Source organism: Ahaetulla prasina, chromosome 1 (assembly GCF_028640845.1).
Source record: "Ahaetulla prasina isolate Xishuangbanna chromosome 1, ASM2864084v1, whole genome shotgun sequence".
In the NCBI taxonomy this organism is placed as follows: Eukaryota; Metazoa; Chordata; class Lepidosauria; order Squamata; family Colubridae; genus Ahaetulla; species Ahaetulla prasina.
In genome coordinates, this window is record NC_080539.1 from 24709905 (window position 1) to 24733267 (window position 23363).

The window sequence follows — 23363 nt, forward strand, 5'->3', positions numbered from 1 at the left end:
AGTGAATCATTGCAGTTGTTAAATTAGTAATATGTCTGTTTAAGTGAATCTGGTTTCCCCGTTGACTTTGCTTGTCAGAAGGTCACAAAAGGGGATCACATGATTCTGGGACGCTGCAGCTATCATAAGTGCGAGTCTGTAAATCAAGTGCCACTGTGGCTCAGACTGCTGAGACAGTCTGTTATTAACACAGCTGCCTGCAATTACTGCAGGTTCTAGTCCCACTAGGTCCAAGGTTGACTCAGCCTTCCATCCTTTATAAGGTAGGTAAAATGAGGACCCAGATTGTTGTGGGGGCAATAAGTTGACTTTGTAAATATACAAATAGAATGAGACTATTGCATTATACACTGTAAGTTGCCCTGAGTCTTCGGAGAAGGGCGGGATATAAATGTAAACAAAAAAAAAAAACATGTGTTACTGCAATACTTTTCTGTGAGAAATACTTGATTTTCTGGAAAAATTTCTGGGGTGCCAACACTTTCGGCCATGACTGTATTAGTCCACAGGGTGAATTAGAAGCCCAGCTGATACTTTATCCTCACTTCTGCACTTTGTAGCAAAAAGTTCCTAGTGTCTTATGCTTTGCTGATCAAATTTGTCTTCTTTGTGAACTTCTGGGTTTGCCTGAAGCCAGGACAGGTAGTCCTCAATTTACAACAATGGAGCTCAAAATTTGTGTTGGTAAGTGAGGCATTTGTGAAGTGAGTTTTGCCTCATTTTACGACTTTTCTTGCCACTGTTGCTAAGTGAATCATTGCAGTTGTTAAATTAGTAATATGTCTGTTTAAGTGAATCTGGTTTCCCCGTTGACTTTGCTTGTCAGAAGGTCACAAAAGGGGATCACATGATTCTGGGACGCTGCAGCTATCATAAGTGCGAGTCTGTAAATCAAGTGCCACTGTGGCTCAGACTGCTGAGACAGTCTGTTATTAACACAGCTGCCTGCAATTACTGCAGGTTCTAGTCCCACCAGGCCCAAGGTTGACTCAGCCTTCCATCCTTTATAAGGTAGGTAAAATGAGGACCCAGATTGTTGGGGTAATAAGTTGACTTTGTATATAATATACAAATGGATGAAGACTATTGCTTGACATAGTGTAAGCCGCCCTGAGTCTTCGGAGAAGGGCGGGATATAAATGCAAATAAAAAAAAAAGTGACCATGGAGATATTGCAATGGCTGTAAGTGTTCATAAGTCATTTTTTCAATGACTGTAAATGTTCATAAGTCATTTTTTCAATGACTGTAAATGTTCATAAGTCATTTTTTCAATGACTGTAAATGTTCATAAGTCATTTTTTCAATGACTGTAAATGTTCATAAGTCATTTTTTCAATGACTGTAAATGTTCATAAGTCATTTTTTCAATGACTGTAAATGTTCATAAGTCATTTTTTCAATGACTGTAAATGTTCATAAGTCATTTTTTCAATGACTGTAAATGTTCATAAGTCATTTTTTCAATGACTGTAAATGTTCATAAGTCATTTTTTCAATGACTGTAAATGTTCATAAGTCATTTTTTCAATGACTGTAAATGTTCATAAGTCATTTTTTCAATGACTGTAAATGTTCATAAGTCATTTTTTCAGTGCTGTTGTAACTCAAGGGTCACTAAGCAAACTGTTGTAAGTTGAGGACTACCTGTTGTTGTTTTTTTTAGTTGTAAAGTCGTGTGTGACCCATGGACATCATTCCTCCCGGCCTTCCTGTCCTCTACCATCCTCTGGAGTCCATTTAAGCTCATGCCTACTGCTTCAGTGACTCCATCCAGCCACCTCATTCTCTGTCATCCCCTTCTTCTTTTGCCCTCAATCTTTCCCAGCATTAGGCTCTTCTCCAGAGAGTCCTTCCTTCTCATTAGGTGGCCAAAGTATTTCAGTTTCATCTTCCAGGATCTGGTCTTCCAAAGAGCACTCAGTGTTGATCTCCTCTAGGACTGACCTATTTGATCACCTTGCAGTCCAAGGACTCGCAGGAGTCTTCTCCAGCACCAGAGTTCAAAGGCCTCAATTCTTTGGCGCTCAGCCTTTCTTATGGTCCAACTTCCACAGCCATACTTTGCAACTGGGAAAACCATAGCCTTGACTATACGCACTTTTGTTGACAGGGTGATGTCTCATCTGTACAATATCTTAACTACTGTGCCCCATAGCTTTTCTTGCCTGCTTTCTAGTCAGCATCAGGCCCGCTAGATCTTGATGCTGCCACCCAGAACAGAAGCCTCCCATAAATGGATTACTTGGACTAAATAAGCCCTTGGTATAATCCAGTTGGGCTCCTAAAGTCACCATTTAAGTTTCCTGCAGCTGTATGTTTAGAATAGAATAGAACAGAATTTTATTGGCCAAGTGTGATTGGACACACAAGGAATTTGTCTTGGTGCATATGCTCTCAGTGTACATAAAAGAAAAGATACGTTCATCAAGGTACAACATTTACAACACAATTGATGATCAATATATCAATATAAATCATAAGGATTGCCAGCAACAAGTTATAGTCATACAGTCATAAGTGGAAAGAGATTGGTGATGGGAACTATGAAACGATTAATAGTAGTGCAGATTCAGTAAATAGTCCGACAGTGTTGAGGGAATTATTTGTTTAGCAGAGTGATGGCCTTCGGGAAAAAACTGTTCTTGTGTCTAGTTGTTCTGGTGTGCAGTGCTCTATAGCGTCGTTTTGAGGGTAGGAGTTGAAACAGTTTATGTCCAGGATGCGAGGGATCTGCAAATATTTACATGTTACATTTGTCAGTGACATTAACTGTCAGTTTTTTATGCATGACTCATAGCCTGAAGTAGTCAGTAACTCCAAGAGTGCTATGAACTTAAATTTAGATTTGGTCTGCTTTAATGAACTGAAGAAGCTTGGACCTATTGAAAAAGATGGGGACTGGAACAACTCTGGAGGAGGTAAACCTACGATAAGCAAGACTGAATTACGCTAGAAGTGTACTGTCGTTTGGAACTGACTTGCTTATTTCCTTATATTAACTGTGTCAAGCCAAGATCTGTAATGGAATCTTCCCTCTCAGCAGTTTGCCTTTTCAAAATTTGGAAGAAGTGGACCAAGAAGACTTGAGAGATGTTGTGACTAAACTGTTGGGAGAATTTCTTGGGAGAGGTGTTGATTTTATGAATTGGGATGTGGATCGAGTTTATAGAGTTAATTCACAATATGCACGCACGCATGCAGTTCCTAGAGAGGTTCATGTCAAATTTGTGAAAAGAGAGACGAGAGATGAAATTTTAGAAAACATAGGAGTAGGGCACTGACTTATAGGGGCAGGGAGATAGCTATTCTGAGGCAGATTCCCAGACAGGTACGTGAAATGAGAAAGAAATATTATTTTTATCAAAATTTGTTCCAGTTTGCAAAGGTTAAAAGGAAGGTGAATCTTTTTTTCTTCTGGATGTGAGCTTTTAATTTTTAAAAGCTTCCCTGGGAGAGAAGTTTTAAATCTTCAAAAGCCACATGTTTATTCTAAGGAGTGCCTACTCTACACTCCTTAGCTTGAATAGGTTTAAAGCAGTGGTGAAATGTAAAATTTGTTACTACCAGTTCTGTGGGTATGGTTTGGTGGTGGTGGTGGGTAATGTGACTAGGTGGACTTGGCTAACTTTTTTTTTTAACTTTTAAAAGCGTTTTTTCTACAACCTCTTCAGCCGAAGAGGTTGTGAAAAAATGCTTTTAAAAGGCTCTGACGATCAGGCAACTCAGCTGGGATTATCAGAGTTTTAAGCGTTTTCTACAACCTCTTCAGCCGAAGAGGTTGTGAAAAAATGCTTTTAAAAGGCTCTGACGATGATTGGACGACTTCCGGTATCCGGTGGCAACGGACGTCTGGAAGGCTTCTCCTGCCTCCAGTGTCCGAATCCGGCCGCCGCCCGGGCCCTTAGGGGCCAGGTGTTCGAAGGACACCTGCCGCACGGACGGCTCGCCAGGGGTCTCCCAGCCGATATACAGGACTGGGGGACCGATGCTGGCGCGCCCTAGGCTCGGCGGGGTTCGAGGCCACAGGCCGCGCCATTATTTTGGTCGCCGCCTGGGCCGCTGTGCTCGTGACACCGGGCTTTGGATTTATAATTGCAGCAGCCTGGTGGTGAACAGGAACGGAGAAGAATTGAGGAATGAAGAAGGAAGGGATATCGGCAATGTGAGTGGAGTATTCCGGAGTGCGGGGGGGTTTTTTCTCCCCTGCGACTGGAAGGAGTACGAATCACTTTGGAGAGAGGAGAACTTAAAATAACAAGATTACCGGTTTTGTGGAGCTCTGGAGAGAAGAGGTGATGGAGAAATTTAGGAGGGAGGGTTTGAGGCCCCCCCTCCCTCTGGGGAACAATGGTGGCGTCCAGCTTCCGCCTTCACTATGAGAATCTTGATGACATCACTTCCCTTCGGCTTCCTGGTTGACTAACTGTACTCTGGACTCGTTGCTCCTGTGAGTGCCCCCTGGTGGATCCGGAGGAAATTATAAGGATACTGTGCTTGCCTGAGGATTTTAAAATTTTTTTTTAAATGGCAAAAGGTCAGAGACCAACTGCTGGAGAAATGGAGAGAATTCTGGAAAAGTTATCTAATATGGACAAGAAACTGGATGAAATAAGAGCAGAAATTGTGACTATCCAAAAGGATTTAAAGGATACTCAACAAGTCTCAGCAGAAAATAAGCAGAAAGTGGAAGGTCTGGAGGGTGAGATGCGGGCAGTGCAGAAAAGAGGGGAGACGACAAGCAATGCTGTGCTTGGACTACAGATGGATAAAATGTCTTATTTCCTTAGGTTTCAAAATTTGGAAGAAGTGGACCAAGAAGACTTGAGAGATGTTGTGACTAAACTGTTGGGAGAATTTCTTGGGAGAGGTGTTGATTTTATGAATTGGGATGTGGATCGAGTTTATAGAGTTAATTCACAATATGCACGCACGCATGCAGTTCCTAGAGAGGTTCATGTCAAATTTGTGAAAAGAGAGACGAGAGATGAAATTCTTAGAAAACATAGGAGTGGGGCACTGACTTATAGGGGCAGGGAGATAGCCATTCTGAGGCAGATTCCCAGACAGGTACGTGAAATGAGAAAGAAATATTATTTTTTATCAAGCAAATTGTACCAGAAGGGAGTGGGCTTCAGATGGCTGATGCCAGAGGGATTGATGATTTTCCGGGAGGGCATTACGAAAAAAATTAGTACAATTGCGGAGGCTGCGGCCTACGTGGAGGAACACAAAGCCCTCCTGGATTTAGATGACCCAGGAATTGAAGAAGGGGAGGTTATAGACCATGGGGCGGAGGCGGCTGCCGCTGTTGCGACCCTGGAGTTGGGTCAGGTTGAACCCAGAGTTCTGAGATCCAAAACTAGGAAGTGACAAAGATATTTGGTATTGTGTTGGCTTTCCTTATTCTCTTTCGTATGATATTCTGATTATTTTTGACCCTTCCTTATTGTGTAAGATTGAAACTTAGCTACTCAGATCACCTGCTTGCCATATGGCTGTTGTATGTGTTTAAAATTTTGAGTAAAATTCTTATCATGTATAAGAAAAATGAAAATTTACCATACCTGATATGTATTTGCATAAATTTTTTTTGACCAATAAAAACTTTTTTATAAAAAAAAAAAAAAAAAAAAAAGGCTCTGACGATCAGGCAACTCAGCTGGGATTATCAGAGCCTTTTAAAAGCGTTTTTTCTACAACCTCTTCGGCCGAAGAGGTTGTAGAAAAAATGCTTTTAAAAGGCTCTGATGATCCCAGCTGAGCCGCGCGATCATCAGAGGCTTTTTTTTACTTTTAAAAACATTTTTTTGGCCAAGAAAAAATGCTTTTAAAAGTAAAAAATAAACCCTGATGATCGTGTGGCTCAGCTGGGCATGGGGGCGGGGAGAGGGATTTTTGCTACCGGTTCTCCAAACCACCCGCCATTGCTACTGGATCACGTGATCCAGTTCGAACCGAGAGCATTTCACCCCTGGTTTAAAGTAGTTTTTTTAAAGCTTGGCAACATTATGTTGGCAAGGGAATTCTGGGAGATAAAGTCCAGTTCAGCCCAGAAGACTCTGATCTGGGGTTATTGTCTCATTGGGGGCATATAAGCCTGTATTATCAATAGGATACTGTAGTTAAATTGGATTAATACTGCCATGGCATATATATCTTGAGTGGACAAATGGACTTTGAAATTTGAAAAAGACTGCTTTAAAGCATTACTTTTGGCTCTAAAATATGGATTATTTAAGGTGAGTTCAGTGTAAAAGTGTATAAGTCATGCCATTAGTCATTAGTTGTGGCATAGCTATAATTTAACATATGATGGGGTTAGCACAATAAAGCCTATGTTCTTTCTGTATCTTGGGGTTAATCTTAAATTAGGAACTCATAACAGTTGATCTATTTTAATTTTGTAGTTTTCATGTGTGACAGAAAGCAAAAATAAAGGAGAGGTATAATTCCTTCCTGCTTTTAGACAAGCCCGGATGTGTTGCAAACCTCTAAAGGAGGTGTTTTCCCCTTTGTTTATCTGCCACTTTTGTTGATGCATCTACATAGCCGGTCTTGATAGCAGATGCCAGAAGGGAAATAATTCACACTGATGACAGGATTTATCTTTATTTATCAGCTTTAATTTCTTCATAAGAGATGATAACAAGGATTGGTATGGCTATGAACATAATTTAATAAGATTAAGTTAGCTTGGACTCTTCTGGAGCAAAGATTATGCATGGCATGAGTCCTGTTTGAACTGACAAGGAACATAATTTTCTCATTTGTCATGAGAAGAGGTTCAAGCAGAAAGATTTTGCTTTGCTTGTTCTTTAGCCAAAGCAGTGATGCCCTGATGAAGATGCCTTGCTCAGGGAAACTTGTGGGATAACAACACTTCCTTTGGTTAATTTCCCATGTACTTAAATTGGGAAACAATTGACCCAAAGTGACCAGAACTTTCTGAGATGGGAAAGACATAATTACTATACGTTTTTCAGGCTATGTTTGTTTTGGAAGCATTTTTTAATTATTTGTTAAATTTATTTACCGCCTGTCTCGCTGTGGGGCTACTCTAGGCACCTTGCAACAATAAAACTGGAGAAATGAAAAGGAGTATGGACATAACAGTAGCAAAGCAATGGAACAATAGAATAAACACTAAAAAGAAAACAATGAGAACACAGCTAAGTGAGAATAAAAGATGAGCAGGAGGGGAAGCTGGGAGTGAGGGGGTAGGTGGGGTTTGCCATCAATCTAGTAGCCATCTTCAATGTGGTATTCCCCCATTTAGGTCCTGAGTGGGGAATTTTTTTTTATTGGGAAATGCTTTTATGGATGTAGGGAAACAACACTTTTTGATTACTTTGTGCTCCTGATGAATCAAGTGCTTAATTTCGTTTCATGAGAAACAAAGCGACTTTCGGGACCGCCTTCTGTTACCACATGCCTCCCACCGGCCGGTACGCTCCCATAGAGAGGGTCTTCTCAGGGTGCCGTCAGCCAAACAGTGTAGGCTGGCGACCCCCAGGGGGAGAGCCTTCTCTGTGGGCGCACCTACCCTCTGGAACGAGCTTCCCCCAGGACTTCGACAACTTCCTGACCTCCGGACCTTTCGCCGCGAGCTGAAGACATATCTATTCTTTCGAGCAGGACTGGCTTAAATAGGGTTTTTAAATATGGATTTTATTGGGGTTTATTTTTTATATTTTGTATGGTATTTTAAATTTAGGCTATTTTGAATAAGTTTTTTAAAATGTGTTTTATTGTAATATATTGTATTATTTTATTTGCCTGTTCACCGCCCTGAGTCCTTCGGGAGAAGGGCGGTATACAAATTAAATTATTATTATTATTATTATTATTATTATTATTATTATTATTATTATTATTATTATTATTATTATTATTATTATTATTATTATTATTATTATTATTATACCCACAAAGCTCTCTGGCATTGCCTTGCACTAGAAATAAAGCCACACTTCGGCAGTTGAAAAATTTGCAAGAGTTCAAATTCGGCAAAGAGTTCTAGACTGCATGAGACTTTTGCATACGTGTTATACCTATGATCACCCTTGAAACTTTGTATGTGAGGCACCGAGTGGAAAGTTGTAATAGGCATGTGCCCTGTACATTATGTGAGGTAGAGCAGGGGGTCTCCAAACTTGGCAACTTGGCTGGGTGAGGAATTCTGGGAATTGAAGTTCACAAGTCTTAAAGTTGCCAAGTTTGGCGACCCCTGAGGTGGAGGGTGGGCCAATGGTAGAATAAGCGCCTAAGGAAAGAATTTGATGGAAGGCAGACAGCAAGACACCAGAAAGAGAAGCTGGAGAGAGTTTATGCAAAATAGCAGGAATGTGCCTAATGAATTTAATGAGCTATAATAATTAAATAAAAATAGCATAACGTAAAATAACAAAAGTAAGAGGATAAGTAATATTGCCAGGCTCTGAAAGTATTCTTGAGAAGACAAAGGGGCATCATGGTAGTAAGTGTAGATACTTTTATGGACACTGCAAGTTTGTTTGCCGCTCTTAAAAAACAACAACCAGTAATGGAATCCCACGTATTAACTGAATTCCAACCCATATATAGTGATAAATATGTCTCAGTCAATAGCAGCCTGCTAGTTAGTTTTTTCAGTGTAAGTGTTCCATTGCTGTTTCTGTCTCAGCACAGGTCTTCTGTCTATTGCCCTGCTATGCTGCCTCCTGCCTCATCCTTTTGGTTTTTCTCTATGTTCTCTCTCCTCATTCCTCTGCTTGCCCTTCAAGCTACGCATAATCAAGACAGTTCTGAGAGCTATACAATTTGAGTAGAGTTTACTTCACTTTTGATTTAGTTGTGCATTTCTGCAGTTGGATCTAATATTGGTGTTCGCTTGTGAGGTGCTAAATGTTCCATAAGGATATATTTTCAGATAGCAGCAGCAAGCAACCAATGTTTACCGACTATCAGAGTAGCTAGACTGGAATATTGAGCAGGCCTCCCCGCACCCTTCTTGCCTCACAGAAGGTGGGTGCTGTGAAACTGGCTTCTCATGACTTAAATCATGCCAAACCAGAATGTGGGAATCTGATGTTTCTTTTCTCTCTCCCTCTCTCTCTCTCTCCCTCTCTCTCTCCCTCTCTCTCTCTCTCTCTCTCTCTCTCTCTCTCTCTCTCTGGATTGATGGGAAGATGGTTAGCTTGCCTGCGTGTTTCTGATGATTCACAGGCCGCATGCTCTCGATATTCACAAGGATGGTGTCACAAGAGAATGCAGGCATGTATTCTGTGCTGTGGTTTTTCTCCTCAAAGGTTTTCCCCCTGACGTTCTTTCTCCTCCCCCTCTTGAGCAGCGCGTCTGCCTGGATTGCAAAAAGAACTTCTGCCCTTCCTGTTCGCACCAGCCCGAGAGTGGTCTCTGCCTCTGCCACCTCTGTGAGCGATTCCGAGCTACAGCTTTTCAGCGGGAAGAACTCATCAAAATGAAAGTGAAGGACTTGCGAGATTATCTGGAACTCCGGGAGATCTCCACGGAGATGTGCCGTGAAAAAGATGAGCTGGTGTGCTTGATCATCAGTCAGCAGCCCTTGGATCCCCAAAGGGAGAGGGCACCCCGGGTTCCTCACCCAGCACCAGTTTCTGTTGCCCAGGAGGAGTGTACAATGACGCCAGATTCACGGGATTATTCTCCTGAGCAAATTCCCACCAATCCTGCCTTACAGACTGAGGAGCATCCACAGGTACGGATGCGTTTGCTACTCTGGTCCAGGTACCAGGATACTTATTTACATGTCTTAGCTCAAGGTCCTGTTGGCTGCTGTTGTCCGATGTGATGATGTTGCTTGAGGATGGAGTTTGAAAAAAAGGGCTTCTATAATGTAGTGGGAGAGGAAAATAGGCTGCAATAGGATTCAGACTTACTGTATATACCACTTTACAGTGCTTTGCAGCCCTCTCTTATGTGGTTTACAGGGTCAGCATATTGTCCCCAACAATTTGGGTCCTCATTTTACCCAGCTTGGAAGGATGGAAGGCTGAGTCAACCTTCAGCCTGGTGAGATTTGATCTGCCAAACTGCTGGCAGCCAGTGATCAGCAGATCAGTGAAGTAGCCTGCAGTACTGCACTTTAACCACCATGCTACTATGGCTCAACATAGATAGCTGGAATGTGTACTTTTTGTGCAGAACTCCCAGGTTCAGTCTCTTGCCATTTTCAATTAAAAAAAGGGTAATTTATAAGAGGCATTTGCTGTAACACTGGAATACTTTAGATATTTTAGATAGCTTTGCTGGCTGAGGGATTCTGGGAGTTGAAGTCCACAAGTCTTAAAAGTTTCCAAGGTTGGAGACCCCTGCTTTAGATCAGGGGTGTCAAACTGGTGGCCAGGTGCTTCACATGCAGGCCATGCCCACTCCACTCCACGAAAGGGAAAAAGGTCACAAAACATCAAGTGACGGCAATGTGTTTGACACACATGCTTTAGATAGTTTTCTTAATTTTGAAATGCTCTTAAAATTGGTCTTCAACTTAGCCAGGTTTCTCTGATCCCTGTTGGCCTAGCCATTACCTCTCTCCTGTTTTTAGAGCTGAGGGACTGGGAAAGGCTCTGCTGTGTCTACTTTTCATTTTAAAAGAATTAGTAATGGCAGAGATATGGGAAGTCTAGCACTTCAGTATTGGGTGGAGTCTGCCTCTCCCCCACCCCATCCTGCTCTTAATTATACCTCCTAAGGTGTGTTTTTTTTACACTTCTAAGAGAAAATAATGCAAAATCATCTCCCATCCTGGGAATGAGATGCAAGCAGGTTTGAGAAGCTTATGAAGAAATTATGTTTCCGACAAGTGTTTAGTCTTAACAGAGTATATTTGTGTTTGTGTCATCTGCGCAAAATTGCTTCCCCCCTCCGTAAAATATCTGTCCAGTTTTTATGGGTTTATTATTATGAAGGCCTATTGCCAACAGGAGAGAAGCTTGCATTGAGTTTAGAACTTCCCTACAGAAGACTTTTAACTTCCCTTTTACTTTTCCAGAGAGTAGATTACATAAAAGTTAATCTTCCCAGGCCAAGTGCAGGAAGGGAATTACAACTTTTATGATTTTCATTTGCCCAGGTCATGTCAAAGTTTTCCCACATTCTGCAACTCCTCTCATCCTCCCAATTTTGATTAAAACGACTTTCTTCTGTTCTAACCTTGTTTGACTTCACGGTGGCTTGAAGGACACGCACGTGGCTGGATGCTTTCAGTCGAGGGAATCCTAAATAGGCAGGCCTTCATTCTTTTCAGACCTTGGTGTGGGAAGTGCATGCCTAACCTTCCAGAGAAGAGAGGGCATTTGTGGGGCTGTGGTATTGTGCCATAAAAAAAAATACCTTGCATTCTCCATGATGTCACGTTGTGTCACAATGGAAGGCAGCAGAGCAGAGCCAGGTCTTCATAGCACGTCTCTTGCTAGCTCCCTACAGCTCCATCATGACTGTCCTGGCTCTGCTTCCTTGGAGATACCACCCAAGGGCTTTCCTACGTGAGCCAAGGCAGTCCTAACAGGGCTTAGCCAACAACAAGGTGAGGATCTTAACCTAAAGCAAAATTCCTTGTCCGGTTTGGAAGTGCTGAGGATTGTCTGCCTTCTCACTATTGCCTGCGCATTTTCTTGGGCTCTTGATGATCCTTTGAGTCAGCCAAGTGAAAGCCAGCTGAATGAATGCCTCTCTCCCCAGCCTCCTCCCCAAATTTTCTGAACAGTTCAGTTACACTTTTTCTTCCTAGGCAAACGGGCATGTGCTGCCGAGCCAGGACGATATGGCAGAAGTTGAGAGTGCAGTGCAAAACCTGCCTGAGGAAGAGACGCAGGTAAGAGAAGGTCCCGGCCTGCTTTCCAGGGATGAGAGGCCGAAAAGGGGAAAGCTGTATCTTGCAATGGCTGATACAGTCTGAGTCAACATTCCAGTGCTAACCGTGGTATCAGAAATGGGTGAAATCCCTTATGTGCAGAGAATGCTATGGAAATAACTATATGCTTTGAAATGAAAAGAAGTGCAATTCTGTTAGGAATAAGTGCAATCTATTAGGAGCTGGAAGACTGATAAAAGAATATTTGTAGCTCAGGGTTGAACTGGGGGGTCCTTGGTGCTCTCTGAGCTTGGTTGCTTTCTTGCAGACATTTCATTACCAGACTAGGTAACAACATCAGTGCCGTCATGGAGCTGGAAGAGGTAGGATCTGCTCCTGATTCTCTTATGTGACTTGAAAAAAACACCCCTGAGCAGCTTAATTCCAGCAGCAGGATCAGCTACGAAGCACTTAAATTGCCCTCTTCAGACATGGTAATCCCAGTACTCCCCTGCATTCTTGCTCCCCATTTACTGAACCCCAACAATGGAGCATATTCTGTGCTGCTCTGATTTCAACATGCTAGGCGAGATGTATGTCCATTTACAGACACAGCCCTTGGTAAAAATAGTACTTTTTAAAGCCAATATTGACCCTCAAACCAAGTCAAATTTTACCATGTAATATAATAACATGTTTTTTTTTTGTTATTGATTTATTTATCAATTTCTACACCACTCAATTCCAAAACAATTTGCGGGTGGGGGGGATTTCACAAAGTTAAAAGAAACAATATTACATAAAATAACATCCATACATAAAACGTTAACCATCTGAGGGAACAACAACACATCCTTGCAGTCCAATCCCCCTCACAACCCTTACTTAAAGGCACACACACCCATCACCTGAAACAGAGGCCTGGGGGAAAAGTCTTTTTTTTTTTAAAAAAGAAGTTGGGAAAGGTACTGGCGCATACAAATCTTCAGAGGGATGCTGTTCTAAATGGCAGGAGCAGTGACAAAAAAGCCCTGGGTCCCATTAGATCAGTGATGATTAACCTTTTTGGTGCTGAGTGCCCAAAGTGTGCGCACACGCATGGGAATGCATGTGTACGTGCCCCAACCCCCAAAATGCAATACGAGTGCCCCCGCGCATGCACACACATTCCCTGTGCATGCGACTTCCGTGCATGCACCCCGGCCCCCATTTTGGCTTCCAGGTTGGCGCAGGAGGCTTTTCAGGCCCAAAACAGGGCCGGGGTGGTGGTGGCGGCGGCTTGCGATTTCCACAGTTTCTCTACACACACACACACACACACACACACACACACACACACACACATCCCAGCGCATCCTAGCTTTCTCCTGTATTCCTGTCACGGAGAGGCACCTGTGGAGGGTGGAACCTACAGAGGTCAGGGAAGGCCCCACCCACATGCATGCACAACAGAGACCTGAAGACCAGCTGGCTGGCAGGAGGCGCGCGCACATGGGCAGTGCAGCTGGGCTGGGGCAATGGCTGGCATGCCCACAGAGAGGGCTCTGGGTGCCACCTGTGGCATGCGGGCCATAGGTTCGCCATCATGGCATTAGATGATGTGGCACTATCTAAAGGCAGTCCTCGACCTAAGACCACAATTGAGCCCAACATTTATGTTGTTAAGTGAAACATTTTTAAGTGACTTTTACAACCTTTCTTGCCACAGTTGTTATGTGAATCAGAGGTCTCCAACCTTGGCAACTTTAAGACTTGTGGACTCAACTCCCAGAGTTCCTCAGCCAGCTGGCTGAGGAACTCTGGGAGTTAAAGTCCACAAGTCTTGAAGTTGCCAAGGTTGGAGACCCCTGATGTGAATCATTGGAGTTGTTAATTTAGTAACATTTAATTTAGTAACATGGTTGTTAAGAGAACTTGGCTTCCCCCCATTGACTTTGCTTGTCAGAAAGTCACAAAAGGGGATCACTTGACCCCCGGGACACTGCAACCGCCATAAATGGATGAATCAGTTGCCAAGCGACTGAATTTTGATCATGTGATCATGGGGATGCGGCCATGGTCGTGTGAAAAAATGGTCATACGTCTCTTTTGTTCAGTGCCATTGTAACTTCAAACAGTCATTAAATGAACTGTTGTAAGTTAAGGACTACCTGTATTGGGAGTTGTTAATTTTGTTGGGACATGCAGGATGGGACGTCCTTATGGGTGATGGGCAAGCCCTCATTTGTGGATATTGAGCACAACGAAGAGATTGTTGCTATGGCTTACTGTTGTGGCTTTATTATTGTTGTTATTATTTCTGTTGTAGCTTTTAATTGTTTTTTTTTTTTAATTCAAAAAATTGTGTTTAATTCTGGTCTTGGTTGCTTGACTTCATCCCTGTGGTGAATGTTTCGTTTGTTCTATTTCAGTCCACTGATTCAGAAGATAACCTAGTTACGGGACGGAGGGCATCGCTCTCTGACCTGACAAGCGTGAGAGATATTGATGCCCTCTCGGTAAGGCAGTTGAAAGAGATCCTGGCTCGCAACTTTGTTAACTACAAGGGCTGTTGTGAGAAATGGGAGCTAATGGAGAGAGTGACCCGCCTTTACAAAGAGAAGGACCTCCAGCAGCTGGGTATGAAATGCCTTCCTTCACTGTTTTTGATTTGTATATATATATTAATGACAGTTAGGTGGGATTAGTTGGAGTTTAAAATTACATAAAATTATGGAGAAAGCAGTTCCTTTGGTTGATTTGTGTTCATTGACATGGAGAGAGCATTGGCATCGTAACAGCTCAATAGCTGTGTTGATACAACATGCTTAACCAGGTCAAGCAACCTGGCGGATGCTTTTGTACGTCTGCTAGACAGATTTAAATCTGATAAGCTTGGTTAACCTTCAATAGGTTTTCATGCCGTATAATTTAACTTAATAATTTAAATATAGTGGAAAATCAGAAGAAGAATTCATTGTTTGGGTTCAGGATGTGGCCTGAATGTAACCAGTGCTTCTTTGGGCTCTTGCAATATTTCACTCTGTTGCCTCTTAACCAAACAGAACGGTAAAGGTTTGTTTCTCCTTTGACAGTCACAAATACAATAATAACCGGTGTTCTCCTTCTCCCAAGTAACATTTTTCACCTTTTATCCAATCCAGGGGTCTCCAATCTTAGTAACTTTAAGGTTTGTGGACTTCAACTCCCAGAGTTCCTCAGCCAGCAAAGCAAAGCTGGCTGAGGAACTCTGGGAATTGAAGTACACAAACCTTAAAGTTAACTAAGGTTGGAGACCCCTGCCTTAAGAAGTGGAAAATGGAAAGGTAGAAAGTAGGGTGATGGTTGGAGTGTAAGACGGCAGCCCATTAATTTTCCTTTCATCCTGTGGCAAATATCTCAAACTCATGGTTTTTTTTTCTTTTCTCATTCAGTTTCAGATACTGATGATCAAACTGGTAAGCATGTTCTTTTTCATCTTCTCAACATTGTAGGCTGAAACTATTTAAACAGGAACACTTACTGTCTTCCAGGAAAATTGGTAGTCTTAAATCAATGTAATTTGGTTTCTTTATTTGAGCCAATAAATATATGTATGCTTTAGTGTTTCTGCTGCTAACACACACACACACACAGTCATATGTAGATGCATTTTATGTACATTAATATTGTGTACTTTTGTATTAGGAGAATGGAAAACCATAGACAAAGTATTTCATGAAAGCTCCAGAAATTACTTTAGATGGGTCACTTTTTCTCTGCCTGTGGAGCAGTTCAAAATTATATGACAAATGCACAGCAATTAGTATAATAGCATTTTAGACAGACGAAAAACAAAACAAATGCATGGTACTCTTAGCATTACTGAATTAATCCATTTTCTAAGTTCACACAGTGCATTGAGTCGTAGATTAAAAGGTTGGTTTTCCATAACAAAGCAAGTCTCAAAAAAATCAAACTCTATGAACTGTAGATCAATGGAACAGGCTGCCATAGGAAGTAATGAGTTCTAGAGGTCATCAAACAGAGGCTGAAGGATCATCTGTCAGGAATGCAGAGGTAGCTCTTATATTAGGCTGAGGATTGAAGTAAATTTCCATTATACATGATTTTATGAACTTTATCAAAATCAACTCTAATGGAGCTTAGTATGCTGCATGAGTTCATCTATAGTAGAGATGGTTAAGCATGTCTTTTATAAGCGCACATGCTTCTCAGTTTCCTGGGTATATGGCCTTGTTCAAGAACCGTGCCATATAGTCTTGAAACCGTTACAGAATGTGGAGATAGCAATAGCACTTAGACTTAGACTTCATAGTGCTTTACTGCCCTCTCTAAGCAGTTTACAGAGTCAGCCTATTGCCCCCAACAATCTGGGTCCTCATTTTACCTAACTTGGAAGGATGGAAAGCTGAGTCAACTTTGAGCCTGGTGAGATTCAAACTGCCAGATTGCAGGCAGTCGGCAGTCAGCAGAAGTAGACAGCAGTACTGCATTCTAACTACTGTGCCACCACGGAGATAGTCTCAAAAGAGAAATACATGGAAAAGGAGAGGCATTGTGTATCTGTGTGTCATGCATATTCCTACCCACTTTTGTTCTGAAGGGGGAAAGACATGCTGAGGAGCAGGGGTGCACCTAGGAGAAAATAACTGGAAAATAAAGAAAGCAGGCTTCTGAGTTGGTAGCATGCAGTCTTTCCTAAAGCAGTAGGTAGAGACAGAGGATCAGCATCACAAGCAGGGTACACTTTATTACTGTTTTGTAATTGTTTTTGATGTTCTAAGTCAAGTGTTAGTTTCAATTTTATTGAGGGCCACATCAGGGCTGTGGTTGACCTTGGGTGGGGGGGAGCAGGTGGGCGTGGGTGGGTGTGGCCAGCTTGACGCCACTCCCCAGACTGCTGGCCTGATGTTTCCTCTTCGCACTGGGTAGACCGGGTCGAAGCCATGCTGGCCCGATGTTTCCTCTCCACATTGGGTAGACCGGGCTGAAGCAACATGGCTACACCAGGCCGAAGTGATGCGGGACGGCCCTGTGGGCCGGATCTGACCACATCATGGGCCGGATCCAGCCTGCGGGCCTTGAGTTTGACACCCCTGTTCTAAGTGAATCAAACCCAGTCATTCCTTATTTCTTTTGCTTCCTGCCAGAAATTTTAAGTTTACCATGCTAAAAAAAAACCCTTTTCTCTTCTTGTCATTCTAGCGCCATCTGGTAATGCCACCCTCCCCGGTTCTGAAGAAAATCTCTGCAAAATCTGCATGGACTCCGTCATTGACTGTGTCCTATTGGAGTGTGGCCACATGGTGACTTGCACGAAGTGTGGAAAACGTATGAATGAGTGTCCCATCTGCCGGCAATACGTGATAAGAGCTGTCCACGTTTTCAGGACTTAAGCAGCACAGGAAGCAGGACTAATGTTCTTCCATTGTGACAGTGAGCACCAGTCCCAAAGCTACTCAGTCCCCATTCTTAAGAAGTCCACAGAGGATAGGTGAGATGAAGGATGGAGGGCTGCGAAGACTTGAGCTGTGATTGGCTGCCTACCCTGACTAATACTGTGCATTATACCACAGTGCCTGGAGAGCTGGACATCCTCAGTAGATCTAGAAAGCAACATGCCTTTTCTTTCTTTGTCTGCTTTCGACGGGGCATAAAGGAACTCTTGATGTTTCCAAGACATTGAGGCTCTTACCCTCTGGAGTAAATAAACAAGGCGATCTAAAGAGGAAGAGAGATTTGCTTCTCTCAATTCTCCTTTCTCTTTGACTAAATCCTTGAAGGGGAGAGTATATATTCCTCTCTCTTTTTTTTTGATATGTATTTTTTTTTTAAAGAAAAAACTTTTTATTAGCTAGCCTTGCGGGTCAGGCTGAAAGTTGTCTCTTCTATTGCCTTGGATTCTTGTATAGAGTAAACCTGTGTCCTACCGCAGTGGCCATGATGACCTGATGAAGGGGGGCTGCGGGTGAGGAGAGGATTTACAATGATGGAGATGAAATTTTACCAGATTTGTAGCGAATGAGTATCTCAGGGATACTTTCTATGTTTCTGTTTGTTTATAATTTTGTCATGATCAAAATGTGGTGGCCTTTAAGACAATTAAGTTGCATTATAATTGATTTGTTTTGTATTATCATTAGGGAAAACTCGTACATTTGTTCTGGATTTTGCTTATGGAATTAGCATTTGGGACAATAAGGAGGAACCAGTTGTATTTTTAAAGGCCACTGCCAGATCATAAATTACATTACCTAAAATTCATTAGGGCCTATCCTTGACAAAGGATCCACTTTATTTCACTCTTTCGTTAGCATTTGTTGCCTTTCTGCTATAGTATTTCATACTGAGATGAGTCCAGATTGCTTTCTGTAGAAGTTCAACTACTTGATTTTTTGAAGTACGTATTTTGCCTTTAAATGCCAAGCGTTGGCATTTCATTTGCTTTTGTTGTAAAAAAAAAAACTTCGGTTCTTTATAATAACTCTTCAGTGAAGTGCGGAAGTGAAGAAATTGGATACATGGGGTCAGAATGGGTCTTTTCATTAGTAAAGGAAGGCTGCTGAAGATGGTCTTTTGCCATGTTCTTCTCAAACCATTTTTTGAGTGACTACGCAAATGTGTTAGCTATCGGACTGCAGTCCATGAATCCCCATGAATCTTGGACTGAATCCTACTTTTACAACTGACAAGAGAGGACTGTTTTAGGAAGAACCATGGAAAAAAGGTAATCAGTAATTCTAAAAAAATGGTTTGGAAGAAATCCAGAACCATTTAGTTGTTTACATACTATCTTCTTCCAAGGGCATTTCAAAAAGAGTTTTTCTCTCCATGTTGTATAAAAGCCTTAAGAAACGTGACACTTTCATATCAGCTGCTTCCTTCACTGTTGTGTCTTAATTCCCAGTCAGCCCAAGTGCTTTCTTAAATTTTGGCTGTTTCCCAAATTGTTAAATGCCTTGCAAGTTGAAGATGCCTTAGTTTGCCTTAAGCCAATAGTACACAATCTGTGATCCGTATCTTCCAGATGTTTTGTGCTGCAGTTCTTTTTAGCCTTAGCAGCAAGGGAATTGCATTTCAGAACATAGGAAGAACACTATCCCTGCCTTAAGTCCTGAGGTGTGTGTAAAATAAGAGTAACAGGCAATTTGTTTATAGGTTGCATCGACAGGTAGATAATTTTTATTGTGGAAAGGTTGCATCACAAATCTTTCCTCCTCCTATTGAATTTCACAGGTGTTCAAAAGAAAGGGTTTTTTGTTTTTTTAGAAATCAGTTTGCACATGCAGTATATATTACCTTTTCCTTCATTATGGTTTCCAAAGATTTAGCTTCAAAATTGCACTATTGGGCCTGGCAATATCCCAAATGCCTGGCACATTATCCTTGGTCCTTGTTTAACTTCTGTCTCCTGCTTTTTTGTAAATGCTTTTGATAACAATTTGAGAGATATAATCCCTACATGTATATCTGTAACCTCTTCAATCAATATCAGTTTGTGAATAGTAAAAAAAGCTTTTTTGGGGGGTGGGGTGGAGGCTTCGATGCATTTCTAAACAACATGGATTGGCTGTGTATAAAGCCAATATGGGAAACAATTTGTAACCCATTTCTTTGGGATGGTGGGTAACAGAGGGGGAAAAGAATTTTTTTTTCCATGTAGGAAAAATTAAAACTTCAGTTAATGTTAGAAATCTTATTTGAGTCACTGCTGTTTGGCTCTTAAATTTCCTTTTTCCCCTCTTAGGAAGGACTTTTAAAAAAACTTTACATTCCAATAGGGGACACGTTAATGAATAAAGGGACATATATATATAGTGAACATTGTGAACATCAGATGTTGATCATGCATCAAAAAAAATTGCTGGTACGGGTAATAGTGGGGAAAGAAGAGGTAGCAAACCTGAAGAAAATAAATACCCAAGTCTATCTTGTAAGTTCAATGTGAACAAGTTAGACAAGGCTTCTTTTCCCAAAGAATAGAATAGAATTTTATTGGCCAAGTGTGATTGGACACACAAGGAATTTGTCTTGGTGCATATGCTCTCAGTGTACATAAAAGAAAAGATACGTTCATCAAGGTACAACATTTACAACACAATTGATGATCAATATATCAATATAAATCATAGCGTTGGGCTATTCCAGGGGTGTCAAACTTGATTACATTGAGGGCTGCATCAGGGATGTTTTTGACTTTGGGGGGCCGGAATGGCCATGGCCAGCTCGACATCACTCCTGTTGGGGGCATCTGTGGTGTCCCAAGCGCTCTGCCAGCAAAAACAGGCTCCCGAGCTCCATTTTGGGCTGCCACTGCCTCCTGCAACCCTTTGCTAGTGAGAACTGTGCTCGGGAGCTCTGAGCTGTTTTCACTGGCAGAGGGTTGCAGGAGGTCCTGGCAGCCAAAAAATGGAGCTCGGGAGCCCGTTTTTGCCGGCAGAAGCACTGCGGGCCAGTCCATTGTTTCCAGGATGGCCCCGTGGGCCAGATCTAAGTCTCCCCCCCCCCCAGGCTGGATCCCGCCCCCAGGCCTTGAGTTTGACACCCTTGGGCTATTCTGATCTTCCCCATGAAAATGGGGATGAAAAAAAGAAGAAGTTGGGATGGCAATAATGTAGCAAGTAGCTTGTTCCTTTCTTTCTTGGTATCACTTGTGTAATGAAGTTCCCGCTGCCACCGTATTTTGATTCAAAAATTGGTATTTTCCATGACTGTGATTTGAATTTTGGTGAAGCGAAACCTTCTCCATAGTGATGCTGCTTTGTGACTGATAAGACTGCTGCTGCTGCACTAAGCTATGGAGGATTTGTTATTCTGCCAGAAAATTAATATAGCAATGTATGCTTGTCTGAACAGTGGGAAAGTTAATTTTGACTGTGAGAAACTGTGTTTCAACAGGTCTCACTAGCACAGAGTCCTGCTTTATAATTTTATAATAAAATGGAAATGTGTTATTAAATTATGCTCCTCTTTTCTTTTTAAACAAAGAATGTTTCAGGTGTAATATGAGTTACTTGATATTTGGCAAAATATTGTTTAGACTAATAATGAAAACTGGAAACCTATCCTTTTGTTTGATCATGTCTTGATGGCAAGAGCCCGTTGTTTCTGCAGTGTACATGAAACTCCCAAGGAGCATCCTTCCTCTATTAGCAAAGAGCAGTTTAAAATTTCCTTTGGCCATTTTTCCTGCAGGTTGGTTATTGTAAAACCTCACTCTTGTGGCCCTCTGTTGAAAAACTAAAGCTTGTTTTGAGTTTCATTATATCTGACAGAATGCTCAAAATGCTATGGAATGAAATGCTCCATTTTGTTCTAAATTTTGGGGGGGGGGGGAAATCATCAGTGTTTGATTTTCAGTTCAGAAAATTTCACAACTCCTGCAAAACATTTTCATTTTAATTCAGTATGTAGGACTGGTGAATGTGAACTTCCATGAAACTTCCATGACACATGGGCTTCCATTCATTGATTTTTGTGGTACTCATGGGAGTTCCGGAAAACAAACCCCCATTGGAAGATTGGTATCGTATCTGCCTTTAGTCTTCGCCTCTTTAGGTTGAACATGCCCAGGTCCTGCAAACATTCTTCATAGGATTTAGCCTCCAGACCATTATCTCAGTTGCTTTTCTCTGCGTCCTTCTTGGATCATGACAGAACTCACTGCAGTATTTCACGTGTGGTCTCACCAATGCAGCATCGAATACAGCACTCATCTTCAGTGATTTTGACACTGTACCTCTGAGGATGCAGCCCAAGTTTGCACTGGTGCTTTCGGTAGCAAAACACACACTGCTGTTGGCTCATGTTTAACCTGTTGTCTACCACAGGGGTCTCCAGCCTTGGCAACTTTAAAGATTTGTGGACTTCAACTCCCAGAATTAGCCAGCTGCAAAGCCAGCAAAGGTTGCAAAGTTTGGAGACCCTTGGTTTACCAGGACTCTGGGATCCTTCTCACAAGTACTACTGCTGAACCAGGTACCAGCTATATTGTACCTAAGCACATTTTCCCTAAGTGTAGAACCAAAAACAGATAGCCCTCACTTAACCATTTGTTCAGTGACCATTTGAAGTTATGATTGTGCCAAACAAATTACCATTCAAAGGTCCAACTTGTCCTTCAAATTAGGACTAGTACAGTGTCTCTGGAATGACCAAAATTCAGCCTCTTGGCAGCCCAGCTGCACTTATGATGGCAACATAGGCTTTAACTCCTTTTGGGTGTCCTGCACTCTGCTACCCCCCACAAGGTGTCACAAAAGGGCCAGCAGCTGTCTCTGCCAAGCGTGCCACATTAGCAGGAGGAGGGAGAAGACAGTGAAGGTCAGCTGGGAATGGTGAGGACAGGTAGCAGCAGAGTGCAGAATGGCCAAACGCAGAGATGACAGAGAGAGGTGGGGAGTTGAAGGAGAGGTGAGCTTGGTAGGGCAGCAGAGACTCTATCTGCAGAATGAAGCTCACTGAACCCAGCTGGGGAAGAAGCGGCGGGATGGAGCCTGCAGTTCACACATGGCAAGAGAAGTGTGAGGTTCTTGCCTAACAAGCACAACTGGGACTGCCACAACTACCATCGTTAAGTGGTGTAGACACATGCTATTTCACCCAACAACAGCTTTGCTCAGTGATGGAAATTCTGATTAGGTTCATTAACCAGGATCAATCTTGGGGGTGTCAAACTTGTGGTGTCACGTTATGTGTCGTATCACAACTTTTTTCCTTTGCTAAACCGGGGGTGGGCGTGGCCAGCACATGATGCATCCGGCCCACGAGTTTGGCACCCCTGGTTGGTCTATAGATCTTGGCATTGAACTGCAGTTCGCTGGATAGGGTCCTATGTTCAAGTCTATCCGTATCCTTATGAATCTTGAAGCTGTCTTGAGATTTAGAAATCTCCACCAGCTTTGTGTCACCTAAAATTTGATAAGCATCCCTTCTGTCATTTTATCTAAGTCAGGGGTGTCCAAACGTCCACAAGTCTTAAAGTTGCCAAGTTTGGACACCCTTGATCTAAGTCATTTATGGAAATACTGAGCATTAGACCCAGGACAGAATCTTGAGGTACCCCACTGGATACCACATTCCAGATTGTCATAGTACTGTTAAAGATCATATAGCAGGTATGGTCGTTCTACCCTGAAAATGAGACCATCCATCCATTAAAACATTCTATCCAAAATAAGCAGCTTTTCACTTCAAACAAAACATAATAGATAAATGCATGCTAGTAACTTCTCTAAAAACTCCCAGACACAAGGATAAAATAAAATGTCAAGTAGTGAAGGGCTGAGAAATAGAAACGAAATAGAAACACATGGTTATGTAGTGCCAAATTGATCTTTAAAAAGTTATATACAAAATTTTTGCACATTATGATTTATGGCACACGATATGCGGAGTCCTTAGTTTCTCTAAGCTTGATTGTTTTCTTGCAGATGTTTCATTAACCAACTAGATAACATCAGTGCTATTACTGAGTGAAAATTAGGAAAAGGAGCCTCCAGATAAGGTTTATCTTCCTATTCATTAAAAAAACCCCTACACATTAAACCCAGTGGAAATATTCATTTTTT

The 23363-nt window shown here is 42.1% G+C and overlaps 1 protein-coding gene across 2 annotated transcripts in view; it reads left to right on the top strand.

Annotated features, from left to right (window-relative positions):
* The window catches only part of RFFL (ring finger and FYVE like domain containing E3 ubiquitin protein ligase), a 79830-nt gene extending 56503 nt beyond the window's left edge, over nt 1-23327 (top strand). For both annotated transcript variants that reach the window (XM_058164465.1, XM_058164466.1), the window contains exons 3-7: nt 9331-9717; nt 11749-11832; nt 14223-14430; nt 15225-15248; nt 16999-23327. In XM_058164465.1, the coding sequence (XP_058020448.1) occupies nt 9331-9717; nt 11749-11832; nt 14223-14430; nt 15225-15248; nt 16999-17189 (894 nt within the window). In that variant the 3' untranslated portion in view covers nt 17190-23327. The remainder of the gene's footprint in view (nt 1-9330; nt 9718-11748; nt 11833-14222; nt 14431-15224; nt 15249-16998) is intronic.
* The last annotated feature ends 36 nt before the right edge of the window (nt 23328-23363 follow it).